The 16887-nt window shown below is 40.3% G+C and overlaps 1 protein-coding gene across 2 annotated transcripts in view; it reads right to left on the bottom strand.

Annotated features, from left to right (window-relative positions):
- Positions 1-2073: 2073 nt before the first annotated feature.
- SH3RF1 (SH3 domain containing ring finger 1) overlaps positions 2074-16887 on the bottom strand; it is a 205861-nt gene continuing 191047 nt past the window's right edge. For both annotated transcript variants that reach the window (XM_034661393.1, XM_002918183.4), the window contains exons 11-12: positions 13163-13509; positions 2074-4479 (exon numbers count right to left, since the gene is read on the bottom strand). In XM_034661393.1, the coding sequence (XP_034517284.1) occupies positions 4311-4479; positions 13163-13509 (516 nt within the window). In that variant the 3' untranslated portion in view covers positions 2074-4310. The remainder of the gene's footprint in view (positions 4480-13162; positions 13510-16887) is intronic.

Genomic DNA, 16887 nt, shown 5'->3' with positions numbered 1-16887 from the left:
GCTTGTATATTTCAACAACTTAGTAACAGGGCTGCATCCAAGAAAAACCAGATGCAGTTAACTGAGCACATTGCCCAGATACCAGTTAAAAAGGGAGAATTGGAAAATGAATATTGGGAGGCAATTGGCAGTTTCTGTCACAAATCCTTGGTCAACTTCACTTTTGGGCTTTTGTTCTTATTGAATTGTAGGAGCTCTTTATATGTAAAGGAAATTCTCTTTGCTCCAGTAAATATCTTTTTCCTTATTATTTTGACTTTGATTATGGTGTTTTGTCATGTAGATACTTCTTCTGTAGTTGAATGCATCAGCGTTTTCTTTTTTATGGCTTCTGGTTTTTGAGGCTTATTTAGGAAGGTCTTCTCATTCTGAAATCTGTCAGGTATTTTCTAGTACTTTTACAAGGATTCAGACCTTGAAATATTCAACTCAAGGTTAAAGCCTTCTGGAACGAAATTTCTTATTTAAGTTGGAAGCAATAGCAGTGACATCTGGCTCACTGATTACCACTAGGGATAGTTCTGTTGTCTTTGGAGACTTAACAGTATCACTAAATTAGTCTTACTATATAATAATAGTATTGAATGGTGGCTCAAAGATTAATGTGAACTGCAGGATGATATTGGATGTCTGGATCATTGCAGTGCAATAAGAGTTTGCCCTGAGTGAGACCAAGGTAGAGTTTCCAAATTGGAAATTGAAACAAGCCAAGCCAGAAAGTTATTAATAAAAAACACAAAAAAACTAAAAGAAACATTCATTTGTAAATCAGAGGGAGTATTTTAAAACTGTCACAGTTCACATTGGCTGGTTACCACTCCAATAGCTTATGTCTCTGATAATAATTACTCCCAGGAACAGAGCGAAGTCCCATTGGATATATCCATATATACCAGAGCATAACGCATTATAGTCTGCAGTTCATAGGAATTAGTGAAGGGCAAGGCCTTGCTAAGCCTGGACGTTGGCTAATCTCTTTTGTAAATATCCTATTACTGTGGTAGCTTGGCAAATTCTTTCTCTTGGAAAGGAATAATTTCAGTAGGATGCTACCTCGATAAGGACATAGCTTAATTGGTTCAAACAAATTTTTTAAAAATTTCACATGGATACACACAACAACTTAGCCTATTAAAAGCATCTATTAAAAGCGTTTTCCAAACTTTAATTCTAATGTTGCTTAGAGCTCTGGATTGAAATATTCACCTGAACTTCTGGAGCTGTGAAAAATGTCCTATTCTAATCAGGAACACAAAGTTAAATTCATAGCAGTTGGAAACACCACCTTAATTTGCCCCTTCTAAGTCTAATTAGACCCAATAATGGCACTATATGCATGTACTCCAAGAGAATGAGAGGAAATATTCGAAACCAGAGATGAAAATAATGCCACATACGACAATAGGACTTTTCAAACCAGTGATGTTGCCTCCTTAGCTCCTTACCTTCACTCAGTGTGTCAGACAGGGAAGGAGCAGGGAAACTAAGTAATGATTGACTTGGCCAGGTGGTCACAAAGGTAGTTTTTGGCAAAGCTATGATTTATAAACTGGAATTCCTGATTTTTAATTCTCGTAACTAATTTGATAGTAACTAAAAGTTAGGTTTGGAAAATATTTTTTGACATACATGGTCTCTTTAAACTTACAGCTTGTTGGCATTCCATGGAAGAGTAAAATCATAGTCTAAAGATGATGTTCCCATGCTTTGCTGAGACCTACCAGTTATCACACAGTTGGATTATAGGTCTAGTACTTCTTTCTATGGCTAAGAAACAACTTCTAGTGGCCACCAGACATTTTAGTTGCCATTAAGAGGGAGAGGGGAGCAGAAGTGGTAAAACTCACAAGCTCTTTTAAGACGACTTTAAACTTCTTGGGGAACTAACCAAAGAAGTTTTGTTAGTTGAAGAGGTAAAATGTATCATAACCACTAAATTAATTATTGTAGACATCTCCTGTTTGAGATATATGCAAAGAATTTTTATGAAGTAGAAATTACATCAAATGTTCTCAGGTTAAAAAAAAAGAAAAAATGTTAAGAATTAACGCAAGGGACAGATAATGATTGAACATCAAATTTTAATCATGAACCTTTTCTCCAGTCTTCAAATTATTAACACGAAAAGGAATGATAAATTGCAATTTTATCATTGCCATATCGCTGTGTAACAAGCCCTTGTTACAAAATCTCCATCTACTGTCTCCAAAAAACCAATAGAAAACCCATACATTATATTATCTAAGTGATCTATTAACATGAAATTTTAACCAACTTCATACCAGGAAACTACTAACAGAGGTACTTCAATCACATAGCTTAAAATATGGAGAAAAGACAGGTAAAAAATTATCTTAAGCTGTAGTAGTCTTTTTACTTTTTTTAAAATTTTTATAAAATACACTAATTTCCCAAAATAAAGAATATTATGACACATTGGTGTCAACTTACACAGATGAAAGCTGATGTCAGCTTTTTTCTAACTAAAGTTCATTTCACCAAACCTTTATATATTACATGAATATCCAAGTAAAGTGTTTTTTTAAAAATTCAACACACAGGAACATAATGTACAGTGTTTTATAAAAAAAAAAAAAAGGTTAATTTAGGAATGATTTCATTTTCAACCACATAATATCTTTTTAAGACCATGAAACCTCTTGCTATTGCAAGAGGACTTTTCAGTTCATGTTCCTATTTCCCAGTTGTAATTCTTAAGAGTAAAAAATGAAAAGTTTTATTTTTCTTGTTTTTTTTTGTTTTTTTTTCCCCCACAAGAAAACTATAGCAACAATTTCATTCACTACCAGGCTTTCTTCCCTCCTTTTGTTTTTAGGACTACCCAGACCCACAACTACGTGGCACCGGAATGTAATGGGGAGAAGAGGCCAATGACATCAAAGAATGGATATAAAAAGACGGGCTCAGCTGGATCCTGCCGCAACTGTAAGGTGTGGGCACTTTCACTGGAGCAAGGCCTCCCAGAGCCACAAGCGAACTGTCACAGGAGCAGTCTCCTGGCTCATCCTTTACATCAGTCAGCTGGGAGGACAGAAAGGAACATTTTCACTAATGACTTGTATAATGGCTGATGGATGCCTTAGCCAGGGAGGGAGGGAGGAGTACACCCAGAGACCTTGGTCAGGAGCGAAAAGAACACTGTTTATTTTACACCTCCTGCACTGGTCACTTCTGAGCGCAAACTAACCTCAACAGGAAATTGCAATGAAATATACACACCATGCACAGTCTATATTACTGTGGGAATCCAGTAACACATGCAAGACGGTGGGAAAAGAATCACAATGGATGAATGTAAACTTTTCACAGTGTTTCTTATAGCCTTTGACTTCAGCACAAGGGCATCACTTACCACCACAATCTCACAAACGTTTTATTGTGTCCTGGGCATGCAGATCACTTGGGGTAAAAATGGGCGATTACATTTCATAGCCATTCTCAGAGAGGAGTATAACTTCAATTTTCCCAATTTCCAACCAATGAATTGAGCTCCTTCTGTTATAAAACTAAATATATTTCTGAATACATTTTTGTTCAAGGGTTGTGCTTTATTTTTCCTTATCACTTCATTGACTTCATCCTATGGAAATTAAAAACCCACAAAATTATATCAAGGACTAGGTGTGTTAAGGGTGATTCCTGACCAAACCAGAAAGTCAGGGAATCACTAACTTCTTTTCTCTCAAGTTTCTGTCTCCCTACCCCAGGCCTTTATTGATACTGATTCAGTTACATGTTTTGGTTTCCTGAAGAGTAAAACCAAATTAGAGAACTGGCATTTGTCTTAAGCAAAAAGTAACATCAGTAAGGGGAGAAAAGAAGGGTTCATTCTATGTCAAAAAGAATCTCTTGCTCTCAACAGGAGATAATCCAGCTTCTCCTTAGCTATCATTTCATAAATTAATAATTTCTTAAAATCATAATCCAAAGAATTTATCTATTACAAGAAAAATTCAAGTTTAAAAAAGCAAATAAATTAGTTAAGCCTTGTAAACAATTGTCCATTTTAGCTATATATCTTTTTAAAAAAGGTTTTTCTGTATAGTAAATCAGACAGTACAAGGCACACCTTACACATCAGAATCCAGAGTGACAGGACACACACACACACACAGCTTCTTCATTCACACTGTTAGCTGGCCTAACCATGCTGGGGGCACTGGGGTCACACACCAATCCTTTGCTCATCTCCTGATCATCTGGAAGTCCACAAATGTGCTCTTTCCATTAAATTGCTTTGTGCTATTTTGTTGTGTGATGTGACTTTCAGCTTCTCAATGTTAGTCTCCTCAGATGTTTTCCACAAAGCTTCCTGGGAAAAGGCCAGTTTTCCCATTACGTTGCAACGTGCCTTTGAACCAGCCATCTTCTCGCTTTTTATGAACAAACACAATATCTCCTTCTTTAAGTTCAAGTTCTGCTTCACTCTGAGGAGGATAGGAAACTACCACCCTGTGCCTAGAAAAAAGAGATATATTTTAGTTAAAGCCACTCAAAGTAGCAAAAGAAAAAAAAATGGTGTACTACTGGTCTAACACAGCTTTAAACATAAACAGAAAAGGAAATAACACAAGTTTGTTTCTAACATTTGTAAAACAACTCTCAAAATAGAACTATTCTCTGTATTGTAGAGACTAGGTTTTAATAGAGTTTGGATGTGTTTAACAGCCCACTATTGATGACCTAAACTGGTTTGAGTGACCTTTACAGGGAAAGCTATTCTTGTCCCCCTCCTATAGAGAAAAGTTTATTCCATCTCCTAGGAGGAAATGCCCTGTCCTTCCCTCTTCTCCAAGAAGAAAGGAGTGAATTTATTTGATTGGTGAGACCAAGAGAAGCAGTTGAGTGGGTGGGTTCAGTCCTCTCTGAACTACCTGTGTCTCTGTTCTGCCTCTGCTTCCACACTGGAAGCATGGAATGGTCAGGGGTCAGGCTAGCCTTCTAGAAGTAGGTGTGGAAGTCTGTCTGTATCCCTTACACTGGGGCTTAACATGGATGAGGCAGCAATCCTAAGGAAGTTTATCTGCTTTATATACCCAAATTCTCTCTCTGGCAGGCTGTCCTAAGGTCTAGACAGGGAGGGGAGGACCACAGCCACAAATACAATCCAGTACTACCACTAATGAGGTTGACATTCTGATCTCCATTAGTCTGATAACTGTGTCTCTTTCTTTATTGGTTCTCAACTGTGATGTTAGTGGGAAAAGGTATAATTATCACTTAAGAACCCCAGAAGCCTTGTTGGTTTAATACTATCTACCTCCCTTCTTCCTTTCTCCTTAGTCTCCTTCTCCAAAGTCTCCTGCTGAGCACAGAGCCTGACACAAGCCTCGATCCCACAACTGGGAGATCACGACCTGAGCCAAAACCAAGTCGGATGCTCAATAGACTGAGCCACCCAGGAGCCCCTGAGGTCTCTTTCTAAAAGCCAACTAACTCGACAATAGTGATGTGAAGGAGCCACCTTGGAAGAGAGTCCCCCAGCCCTAGTCAAGCCTTTAGATGACTACAGCTGAGGCTGATATCTGGACTGCAACCTCAGGAAATATCCCAAGCTGGAACCATCCAGCTAAGCCACTCCCAAGATGCCAACCCACAGAAGCTGTGAGGTAACAAATGTTTATTGTTGTTTTAAGCCACTCAATTTTAGGCGTAATTTGTCACACGGCAATAGATAACTAAAAAATGTGAATATACATCTTTCTCCATTTGCTATTATGCAGTATTCAGTCATAAAGGTGATTTTTATTTTCGTTTGGTTCTTAAAGTCAGAAAATAAGTTTATAGCCTCAGAGGACCCACTCTTGACTATTAAGTAAAGAATGGTGTGGCTTAATGATAGTCATAACAATATCTATAGAACTGCCCCTAAGATATGAAGCCCATTAGAGCCCAATCCTTCCAGAAGATTGCCAGCTTCACCAATCTTCATCTCATAAAAACTAGAACCAACTCTCATTAAGAAGGACCACAGCAAGAGCCCCAGACTATTGCTCTCTTAAAAAAAAAAAAAGGCATCTCTACAAAAGTCAAGTGATTGCCCAAATAGTTCCTGAGCTACTTTGGGCACATGAACTAAATTATCCTCCAAGGTCTGAAGTAAAAGTATAGCATGGAGGCTGACTTATTTCGAAGAAAGTTTCAGTTAATTCAAAGATGAATTAACACATTGAACCTACAAGGCTCAGGGTTCAATCAAGAATGAACTGAGGGAGGAGGCACGGCACTGTGTGTGAAGCTCTGGGATAGGGGTTGCTGTAGCCTTAAAGGTCACTGGAGTAGCTTAACTTTGGGCCAATTATCTCTGCTCTCTCAGTCTCAGCTTCCTTATTTGTAGAAAGAGATTGCTGTAACTTAAACAGGTATTGTCATGTAATGGAGTAAGATTATAAGTGTGATGCTCTTAGCATGGTGTTTGTTATAGAGTTTAGACTCCCAAATTCTAGCTCCCATTGGGATGACACAGCTGAGGCAGAAGCAGGCAGGGGTCTGTCTGGTGCTTGGAGGGGGTGAAGGATGGGCCAGAAAGTCAATGGCCACCTCTACCCAGGAAAAGGCTCAGGCCACAGCCTAAGGAAGAACTGCCTAATAATGAGACTTGACACTTGAGAATGATAAAGTTAGGTTTTGGAGTTCCTTCTCTGCTATCTTTAAAAGCAGGACAAATAATTTCATCTGAAGGAAGGGATCCAGATGAAAAGACTTCTCAAGTCTGATGCCAACATGCTAAAAATTCATGTAAAAAGCAATGTAACAAGTTGCCATTTGGGGCAAGTTAAAATTTGAGCAAAGCTTTGTAAGTCTGGAAAGAAGCCTACAAGTGACTCAAATCACATTCAGAGTAGATCTCTCATGAAATGTATTCCCCATCGGTTCTCTGTGAGCTGCCTTAAAGGTAAAATGGAACAAAAATAGTTCTTGAAAAACTTGAAGTGAATTAGATTAATATTTGCATTTTATAAAATGCACTAAACCAATTTTGTCAAAAATTTTTTTGAACTAGAACTGCTGCTAGGCTAAGAACATAATCTTCCTGCCAAGTTCCCAGTGGGAGCAAATTTTCATTGCTAAATTATAAACCTCTGGGGGTGGAACAAGAAACCATGTGCATAATGGAAACTGTGACACAGTCCTGATTGTATGAAGACTACCAGGTGCAGCGGTAACAGACTCCACTTAGAAATCTTCCAGCTCCGATCCTGGCCTCGAGCCCTGTGAGGTAGTTTGCACACAGATTTCGAACATGGACTCTTAGGCCAAATTCTGGGCACAACTGGCCAACTATTTCAGGCATGGAAAGTAGAATGTTTACAGACCAACAAACAGATGTAAAGGCGCAGCTGCAGAGGCCCTGCACATCTGTTCCTCTACCCTCTGCCTCACTTGGATTATGCCTGTCTTTGAGTGGGGCTTTGGGGAAGTTCTGAACCTCAGGAGTCAAAGACCCCTCTCCCATAACCTCCATGGGACCCACTAATCCCACTTTCAAAATCTGCACCCCATCCACTTCTCTTCATTGTTGCTGCCACCATCCTGGTGGACAAACTCTTGACCTTTCACATGGTCAAATAATCTACCTGTCCTCCCTGCCTCCATCTCTTCTGCCCCCATTCCATTCTGCACAGAACTGACAGACTTTTTTTTTTTTTTTAAAGATTTTATTTATTTATCTGACAGAGATAGAGACAGCCAGCGAGAGAGGGAACACAAACAGGGAGTGGGAGAAGAAGAAGCAGGCTCATAGCAGAGGAACCTGATGTGGGGCTCGATCCCATAACGCCGGGATCATGCCCTGAGCCAAAGGCAGACGCTTAACCGCTGTGCCACCCAGGCGCCCCTGACAGACTCTTTCTTAAATGGCAACTCTCCTTGTAGTTTTTATTTTGTTTTGTTTTTGTTTTCGATTTAACTTATTTACTTGAGAGAGAGAGTGCGCGTGAGAGAGAAGGAGCAGGGGTAGGGGCGGAGAGGGAAGTCCACTCCCCGCTGAGCAGGGCGCCTGATGTGGGGGCCTGATTCCAGGACTCTGGGATCATGACCTGAGCCAAAGGCAGACACTTAACTGACTGAGCCACCCAGGCGCCCCACAACTCTACTTGTAGTTATCTATTGTTCAAAAATCATTACTGGCTTCTAATAACGTGAATAAGGTTAAACCTCAGCCTGGTGTGTAAAGTCCTCAAAGATCTGACCTTCATCTTTCTATCTATACCTACAATGATCTCCATGAAGGTGTCAAACATGCCTCTAAACCTGAAGGTATGGCTTTTACCTCTCCACTCCTTGGCTCATGTGGTTCCTTCCACTGGGAACTCCCTGTGACGATCCCCCTGCCCATCCACACCTGATCAGCTTCCCACAACCTTGTTTCAATTTGCAAAATCTCTAGTCCCATGGCTGGAAGTAATTGCATGCTTGCTCAGATCCCAGAGGCCTCGTGTGTGTTTCTTATGGCACTTAGCGCAGTGTACATTGCATTGTTACCATCTGTATCCCTGTCTCATTTATTTTCCCAGACCATAAGCTGCTTGAGGGGTGAGATGATGGTAAATTCACTTTAAATGGCCCATACCACTTAGCATAGTTCATGATTTTTTTTTTTTTTGAGAGAGAGAATGTAAATGGGGGAGGGGGCAGAAGGAGAGGAAGAGAATCTTAAGCAGACTCCACGCTCAGAGCGGAGCCCAATGTGAGGCTTCATCTCATGACTCAGAGATCGTGATCTGAGCCGAAATCAAGATTCAGACACTTAATCTACCAAGCCGCCCAGGTGCCCCTTGTGTTAATTCTTACTTAATAAGCATGTTAAATGACAAAAGAAAAGACACAAGGTATAATAAAACTATTTTTAAAAGGTGAAAGCTCCCTAAAAAGGAATGTAATTTGACAAATGCTAAAACATGGAAGGACCTTGAGAACATTATGCTAAGAGAAATAAGCCACACAATAGGACAAATATCATACAATTCCACATATGAGGTACTCAGAATAGTCCAACTCATAGAGACAGCAAAGCAGAATGGTGGTTGTCAAAGGTTGCCAGGAGAGGGAATGGGGACTTACTGTTTAATGGGTACAGAGTTTCAATTTGGAATAGCAAGTTTTACGAATGGATAGTGGTGATGCTTATTCAACAATATGAATGTACTTAATGTCACTGAATTTTACCTTAAAAAAATGGTAAACTTTATGTATATTTTACTACAATTTAAAAACAAGATAAATGAATAAGCAAGCAAATAAAAAATAATGGAAAGATTAGGGGAAAAAAAGAAAAATGAAAAAAACGTCAAAAGCTGAGTGGTCCCTTCGCTGTTATAAAGTATGCCTTTGAACAGAGCACCTGGGAGGCAGTGTGAGGTATACAGCATGGCTCACACACTTGGTCCTGAATGGGCTTCTGCCTCTTGGTGGCTTTGTAACCCTCAGTTTTTGTGACAATTACCAAAGGGGGAATTCAAGAAACAAAAGCTTGCTGTACAAAGAAGCTCCACTGATACCCACTGCCAGTCTTCCTGGCTTGTGCTATGATGTTCAGTCTTCCACCTAAATGAACATTTGCAATCTTTTATTTGTATAAATTTTCTATTTCCTTTATTTTTCTGGCCTCTCTTGCATTCTCAGTAATTCACACATTTTTGTTGTTGTTTCTAATCCCTCCTGGTACAGCCCAAATTGGACCCCTTGTGGCTCTGGGAGGCACTCTGCCATCACCCTGGTCTGGGTAAGTAACCCGCACTGCTTTCTGCCAGTTGCTACAGCAATCTAATATCCAATTAAGTATTTCACTGGCAAAACCACACTAGCTCGCTTTGTAGCTTTGCTTGAAGTCCAAGTAAATTATATCCATTGCTTCACCCAGTGGGTTCACTGTCACTAACTCAAATTAATCATGCTGGTTAAATGCGACTAAACTTTCTGTAAATCTATCTCTATCCAATTTGTGTGTTTCCAAGTGTTCTAGTTTAATCCCTGATCAAAGATCATAGGTTCTTTTCCAGTTTAGGATATGGGTTTATAGGTACGTGATTATCAGTTTAATTCCTAAGCTTCAAAATACACGCAGAGATGATGTGCTGTGTTTCCTTAAGCCCTTACCTATTCTTTTTCAGTAGAGGAAAAAAGAAAAGCCTGTCACATATACTTTCTTTTATTGCCATCCCTTCTGAAATATTTTATTTCTGTTTTCTCTTCGCAATTTCCTAATTATTTTTTCTCCATTACCTAAAATAGAGCCTAAGATATTTGTTCTGTTTTTTCTCCTGTCATCAGTTATACATCTTCTGCCTCCAGGATAGAGCATTGCTTGCTTGTTTTCCTCAGCCTGACAAACACAAAAGGATCCTTTTGTTCCTCAGAGAATTGTCTCAGCTGACACCAAGACCTGTCAACACACCTCAAGGTTCAGCCTTTCTTACTGTGAGACAGCTTAAGTCTTTGTGTCATATGAATCCTCCTTTCCATTGAAGGCACTGGCTGCCCTACTCACATTCTTTTACTTTTTTTTTTTTTAAAGATTTTATTTATTTGACAGAGATAGAGACAGCCAGTGAGAGAGGGAACACAAGCAGGGGGAGTGGGAGAGGAAGAAGCAGGCTCATAGCGGAGGAGCCTGATGTGGGGCTCGATCCCATAACGCCGGGATCACGCCCTGAGCCGAAGGCAGACGCTTAACCGCTGTGCCACCCAGGCGCCCCCACATTCTTTTACTTTAGACTTATGGGGCGGAGTCATGGTTTGAGGGGAAATTTTATGCTTGCTCTCATTATAATCTGTGGGGGAGTCCTATCTTATACTGTACCAATACTATACAATGAGAACTACTTCTATGAAATTCTATTAGCAAAAATTCTACCAGAAGAACCCCAGGCTTCTGCACTTGGCCTGAACAGGAGCTGTTGATATTTACATTGTGAATCAAGGACTCTTAGGATCCTGAAATACTTTCCGAATCATACTGATGTGAAAGTTATTCTTCCCTTCATTTTTAGCAATAAGTACTTTTTATTATTTTAAAAATTTTGAAATATCAAAACAGATAATCCCTAAATGATATACTTGGTAGCTTTCTACTAACCAAAAATTTCATTCCCAGTGGATAAGGTGCTTTCCTGTACAACTTGCTTCCACACATTTCCCCTATTGTTTTAATGATCAGGCAGACCTAAGAATACACGTTAAATAAATATGATCACCATCATTGTATGAAGGCAAAGGGGCTGTGAAAAGTTGGTCAGGCTGGCTATTATATTTAATATTCCATTGAACATATGGATTATAAAAATATAAACTCGAGCAGAAATCTTCTCCAAAGACCCCCTTTTCCACTTGTAAAAATTGAAATGGTTATATGAAAAATCTGCCAGAGAATTCCAGCGTGCCCGTGCCCATCTGTTCTGTCATTAAATTCTCCATGTTCCCTATCTGATGTGCATTCCCTGCTCCCTGAACCACCATCACCTGTCTGCATTAGCGATTTCTCCTTTTCAGATGCATTGAACAGGGGGAGCCTGCTGTTAGAAATGAGCTCCTCTAAGAGGAAAGGGCCGGAATGCAGAAGCCACAGACATTGAGGACATCTGGCAACTGAAAAGGAATGCATAATGGGGGAGGAAGGCAGCAGTGCCAGAGCCAGTGCCTAGGGAGAGACTGGGCAAAATGAACTATCAGAACAGTCACACAAACACCACAAATGACGGGGAAAAGAGGAGAGAGACTCAGGGCACGAAGGAAAAACTGCAGATCAATGCCTGGGGGTGGGAAGGAAAAAAGGAGCCTTTGTGACCAAAAGAAAGTAAACACGTCCCTGGACTAACTCCAGGGACAGAAGGCCCTATCCCTGGAAAGCGGTGTAACACTGCAGGAAAAAAGGTTGACTCTCAGAATAAAGGATTAAGTGAATGCAGGACGAAATTTCAGAGCTTTAACAGGAACACAATAAATGAGGGGAAAGAATGATTTTATTTGTGGGGGGGGGAACCTTTTTAAGGCAATGGTTCATTTCAAAACTGGTTCTAAAAGGATTAGAACAACAGAAAATTATTTCACCTCACTATGAAAATATGTAATAAACTGTGTACTTTGTACTTAGTGCATGTAGGCTGTTTGAAGTTTATTCTTTCCCAATTTATTTTTTGGTAAAAAGGTATGCCCCCCCCAAATTATATGAATGAAGACCTCAAATTTTGTGGGCACAAATGTTCATCTTAAATAGAGACTTGAGGTGAATTTAAGTCTTTTTAAAGTATAACATTTTATAGTCAGACTTCAAATCAGTAACTGAAAATGCTACCCAAAATGCAACACCTCCACAAATTAGAAATTTGCTTTACTTATAAAATGCAGGTACAAAGGGAATAAAGCTTACAGAAACAATAAAACAATGGCACTTTAAAAAATAAATGTTTACCTATTTATGCATTATATGAAAACTGTCCACTATTTTTAGTGTACTTCATGATGTTTTCCTGGCCTACCAACAGTGCTTTTTAAATTCATGTAATCCTAGCAGGTATTTGTCTTACTACATACATCGTTTTCCCCAGTGTAACTCCTAGAGCCCCACTGGTTGTATCAAACATATCTGCTCTCATCTGCAATCATTACTCAAGGCCAGATTCACTAAAACAAGGCTCCTAGCTCCAAGCAGAACCGAACCAAGTCACTGTGTCAGGAGGGGAGTCAGGTCTCTGAGAACCGAGCCACACTCTCCTAGCTCAGGAAGAATAAAGAGAGAATTCTCTTAGTTGGCAGAATCTCCAGCTGCTGGACAACCAGCAGGTAATGATGTCAACGTTTAATAAAAATGGCAAGGGATAAACCGAAGGAGCAGCTGCTGGCGATGGAAGAGCAGCAAGAAGAAGGAAGGAGATGTGAACTAAGTTCCACGGATTAACAAGTTTCATCTGGATACAGCGCTGGAGTGGCTGTCTGGAGAAAATAAACACAAAGAGGGCTGGAGGCCTAACCCATGAAAGAAACACAGCAAATGGTAAAAGAAAGCCAGAGCTTGACTGTTACTACAAATTCAGTCAAAAAAATTTCGGGGGTTGTGGAAAAGTATCCTGATGTCAGAATAAATACTCCAGCATAAAGTTTGCTAGGTATTTCTTCGTTTTTCCGGGAAGAACAGTGAACTCACCTCTCACAAACCACAGGCCTAGACTCATTCATGACAGGGCCCAGGGACGAACATGGCTGACGAGGCGGTGGAGCGATGGGAACAGCCGAGTCCAGAGAGCTGGTCTTCCGATGAAGAGCGTCCTGGGCTACAGCAGCGGCCGCGGCCACGCCATCCCCGTCTGTGGGGCAGGAGCCGGCCCTGCCGTGCGCGCCCCCTAGCGGCAGCTCAGGACCCACTGCTCCCTGCAGGGGCAACTCGCCGCCACCAAGCTCCACTTCCAGGGTGGGTGAAGCTGGAGGGGATGCTCGCGGCTTACGTTTGGTGGAGGCGCCAGAAAGCAACTTCAACAAACCCTTTTTTTCTTTCTAGAAAAAAAAAAAAGTACATTAATTGGAGACGGACGGTACTGTTGTTATTATAATCGCAGTAGGGTGTTACACTTTTGATTTTTGGTTTGATTTTTTAAAAAAAAATATTTTTAAGTATCTCTACACCCAACATAGGGCTCTAATTCAGAAACCCGAGATCAACAATTGCATGCTCTACGCACTGAGGCAGCCAGATGTCTCTGGTTTGATCTTTTAAAATTTATTTCTGTAGGTATTTGGTTGTGATCTAGCTCCCAAATCTTGTATGATGTACCTAACCTTTTGCCTCTCTTTCTTCACCCTTTCTGCCTGCATGTTTTTGCTTGTTTTGGACACTCCAGTGTTCATCACTATCTTCTACTGAGGTAGAATAAGTAGATAAAAAAGAAGTAAAAAACTCACCAAGTCACATCTCAGGCTTGGTGAAGGCAGAAGTAGACATTTTAGGACAAAATGGAAATTTCTGATTATGGATTTAATTTCTTGAAATTATGACTATCTTACCTCTAATTCTTACATGCTGAATTAAACATTATAGCATTTTACTATCCATCCACAGACTTGACTCTCTCTCTCTCTTTTTTTTTTTTAAGATTTTATTTATTCATTTGTCAGAGAGAGGGCAAGCAGGGGGAGCTGCAGGCAGAGGGAGAAGCAGGCTCCCTGCTCAGCAGAGAGCCCCATGAAGGGCTCTATCCCAGGACCCTGGGATCATGACCTGAGCTGAAGGCAGACACTTAACTGACTGAGCCACCCTGGTGTCCCCACAGACTTGATTTTTATCATTTACAGGTAGTGATGTCTTGATCAGAGTTAAGGACTAAAACATGTCTCACATGTCACCACCTTGAGGAAATTTAATAAGCCAATAATGACAGAAGTCAAACCATTTCTATTGTGCAAGAATCTCTTGGATTAGAAAGCCAAAACTCCACAAGATTTTATACAAAGCTTCAGTATAATCAAAACCATTTTTATGTCTCTTTGCAAGCAAATGTAGAAAAGAATTTTCTTCCCAGAAATCTTACTCCACAAAAACCATCTCTGGAATCTTTGTCTCTTTTGACACTTGTTCTTTGCTCTGCTAGGAAAACCAGATCTAGAGGTAACTTTTCTTCATTTCTAAAACCTGTGTCAATGTTCTTTCTGATGACCAAACATAGATAACAATTCATCATTTTACATCGTTTTACTAAGATGTCAATGACATTATAAAGTCCTCTGAATGGAAACATTGCTTGAAAATAAAACATTTCACAGAGAAATAATTCTTTAGAAATTCTATAGGCAAACTCAAACTGGAATCATCAAGGTCCACTAAAAGGGAATAGAATTATGAGGGGCCCACACAAAGAATACTGAGGAATTTTTCTTGAGAATATGAGTTAGTTCATACTCAGTAAAAATCCCTTGGGGGAAAAGGGTCTGATTCCATAATAACATAGTTCCATTAGAGACAGAATGGCAGAAAAAAGAAGAGACAAAAGTAATGATTTAACCAGATGATGAAAAAGCATTCCAGGGAAAAAGCATCCCAGGAAACTGCAGGCCTCATTTACCAAATACTGTTCACAGTATGAACTAACCCATGGGTTAGAAACAGAGGACAGAGAAGGATGGTGGGGAGCACTGGATTCATTTCTGTACAGCTCAACTCGGGCTGCAGATGAGCAAAACCAATCAACTGATCCCCAACCCCTTCCCCTCATCCCAGCCTGAGGAAGATTCTTCTGCATTTTTCTTCAAGCCCTGGCCTTAACTCACCTTTCAGGCTTTTGCTTCATTCCTTAACTTCTCATTTTCCAAGGGGCTATTAATACACTCCACTAAATGACCCTATACCCTTGGACTACCTCTTGAGTGCCTGTATCTCATCCACCCAGTGCCTAGTGCAGAGCTGCACCTACTGAGGCAAGAGGCCAAGACTGAAAGAGGATGAGACAGGTGGGAGAAAGGGAAAAGACTGAGCTAGTTCCAGGGCTAAGGGACCAAGAGAGGACATTTTGCAATTCCTAAATTCCATGGAGATAAAGATTTCCCTTTATACAGTGGCCAATGAAGTGGGCTGACCAAACGCCTGCCAAAGCTGCTGCCACACTTCTTTAAGGGCGCCTGAGGTCTGGAGGGCCGACAAATGAGCTGAGAAAGAATAACATCTACACTTCTAAGGAGGCAGTCAGCCACAACTTCCAGCTATTCCTGCCATGATGCAAGAAAGCATGCTCTAATACCTGGACCCCGACAGATCCACTAAGAACATCAAGTCCAGTGATAAATTACAATCTCAGCAAGCCACGGCTACAGATGTTTCTTAAAAACTCAGTTCTGGGCACTCAGAAAAATTCAGTTAACTGAATGGTGCTCAGGGAACAGCCTCTAAAGTGATTAAGAAGAAAGATGACTTGGTTCATCTAAAATGATTAAGCACATTAAATACAGCTTGCTTTAATGACTTCTAAGGGATGTGTTATCATCATCAGCTGATGCTGACTACCCACGGAGCAGAAGGCAGAGGATTAGGTGTCGTGGCAGGGTGTGGGGGTACGGGGTGGGATGCTAACATGGAAAAGATGCTGCCCTAATTCCACCGAACTGTGCTTTTGATATCATATTCTGATGTTTTCTACATTAGCAGAACAGTGTGCCACTGGAGAGAGAATTTTGCAAATACAGACACTTATCATCTAAGGGCACCTTTGTTTTTTCAAAATCCAACAGCAGAAATGAAAATTATAGATGAATTAATAAAGACTACACTTTAGGAAAGCAATTTTTTAAATGTAGTGTTAGCATGCATGAAAAAGGGACATTATCTTTTAACATGAACCTTAACAATTCTCCTGTAGGTTTTCCAAGAAATTATTCCTAGATGGAATAATGTTTTTATACTCATAATTTTCTCTGCAGAAGATCTGATGATTTAAAACCACACTTCATACATTAAAAAGAACTATTTGGGTCAGAAAATAATTACCAGATGATGAGAGAGAGTGATTTTTACATATAAAAATAATTTCTGAACATCACCTAAATAACTTTCTATTAGTCACATCACGGAGGATGAGTACAATATGGGAAACCTCAAGTTCTCCTTCCCAAGCAAAAATAAATTTCATTTGAGCAACTCATAACGTTAACCACATTCTACCCAGTGAGTCTTCTTTATTCCTCTCCTTGTCCTCAGATGTACAAAGAAAGTACCAAGAGATGGGGGCGCCGGGGTGGCACAGCGGTTAAGCGTCTGCCTTTGGCTCAGGGCGTGATCCCGGTGTTAGGGGATTGAGCCCCACATCAGGCTCCTCTGCTGTGAGCCTGCTTCTTCCTCTCCCACTCCCACGCTTGTGTTCCCTCTCTCGCTGGCTGGCTAAGTACCAA

Source organism: Ailuropoda melanoleuca, chromosome 5 (assembly GCF_002007445.2).
Source record: "Ailuropoda melanoleuca isolate Jingjing chromosome 5, ASM200744v2, whole genome shotgun sequence".
In the NCBI taxonomy this organism is placed as follows: domain Eukaryota; kingdom Metazoa; phylum Chordata; class Mammalia; order Carnivora; family Ursidae; genus Ailuropoda; species Ailuropoda melanoleuca.
This window is presented reverse-complemented; position numbering and strand designations above follow the sequence as displayed.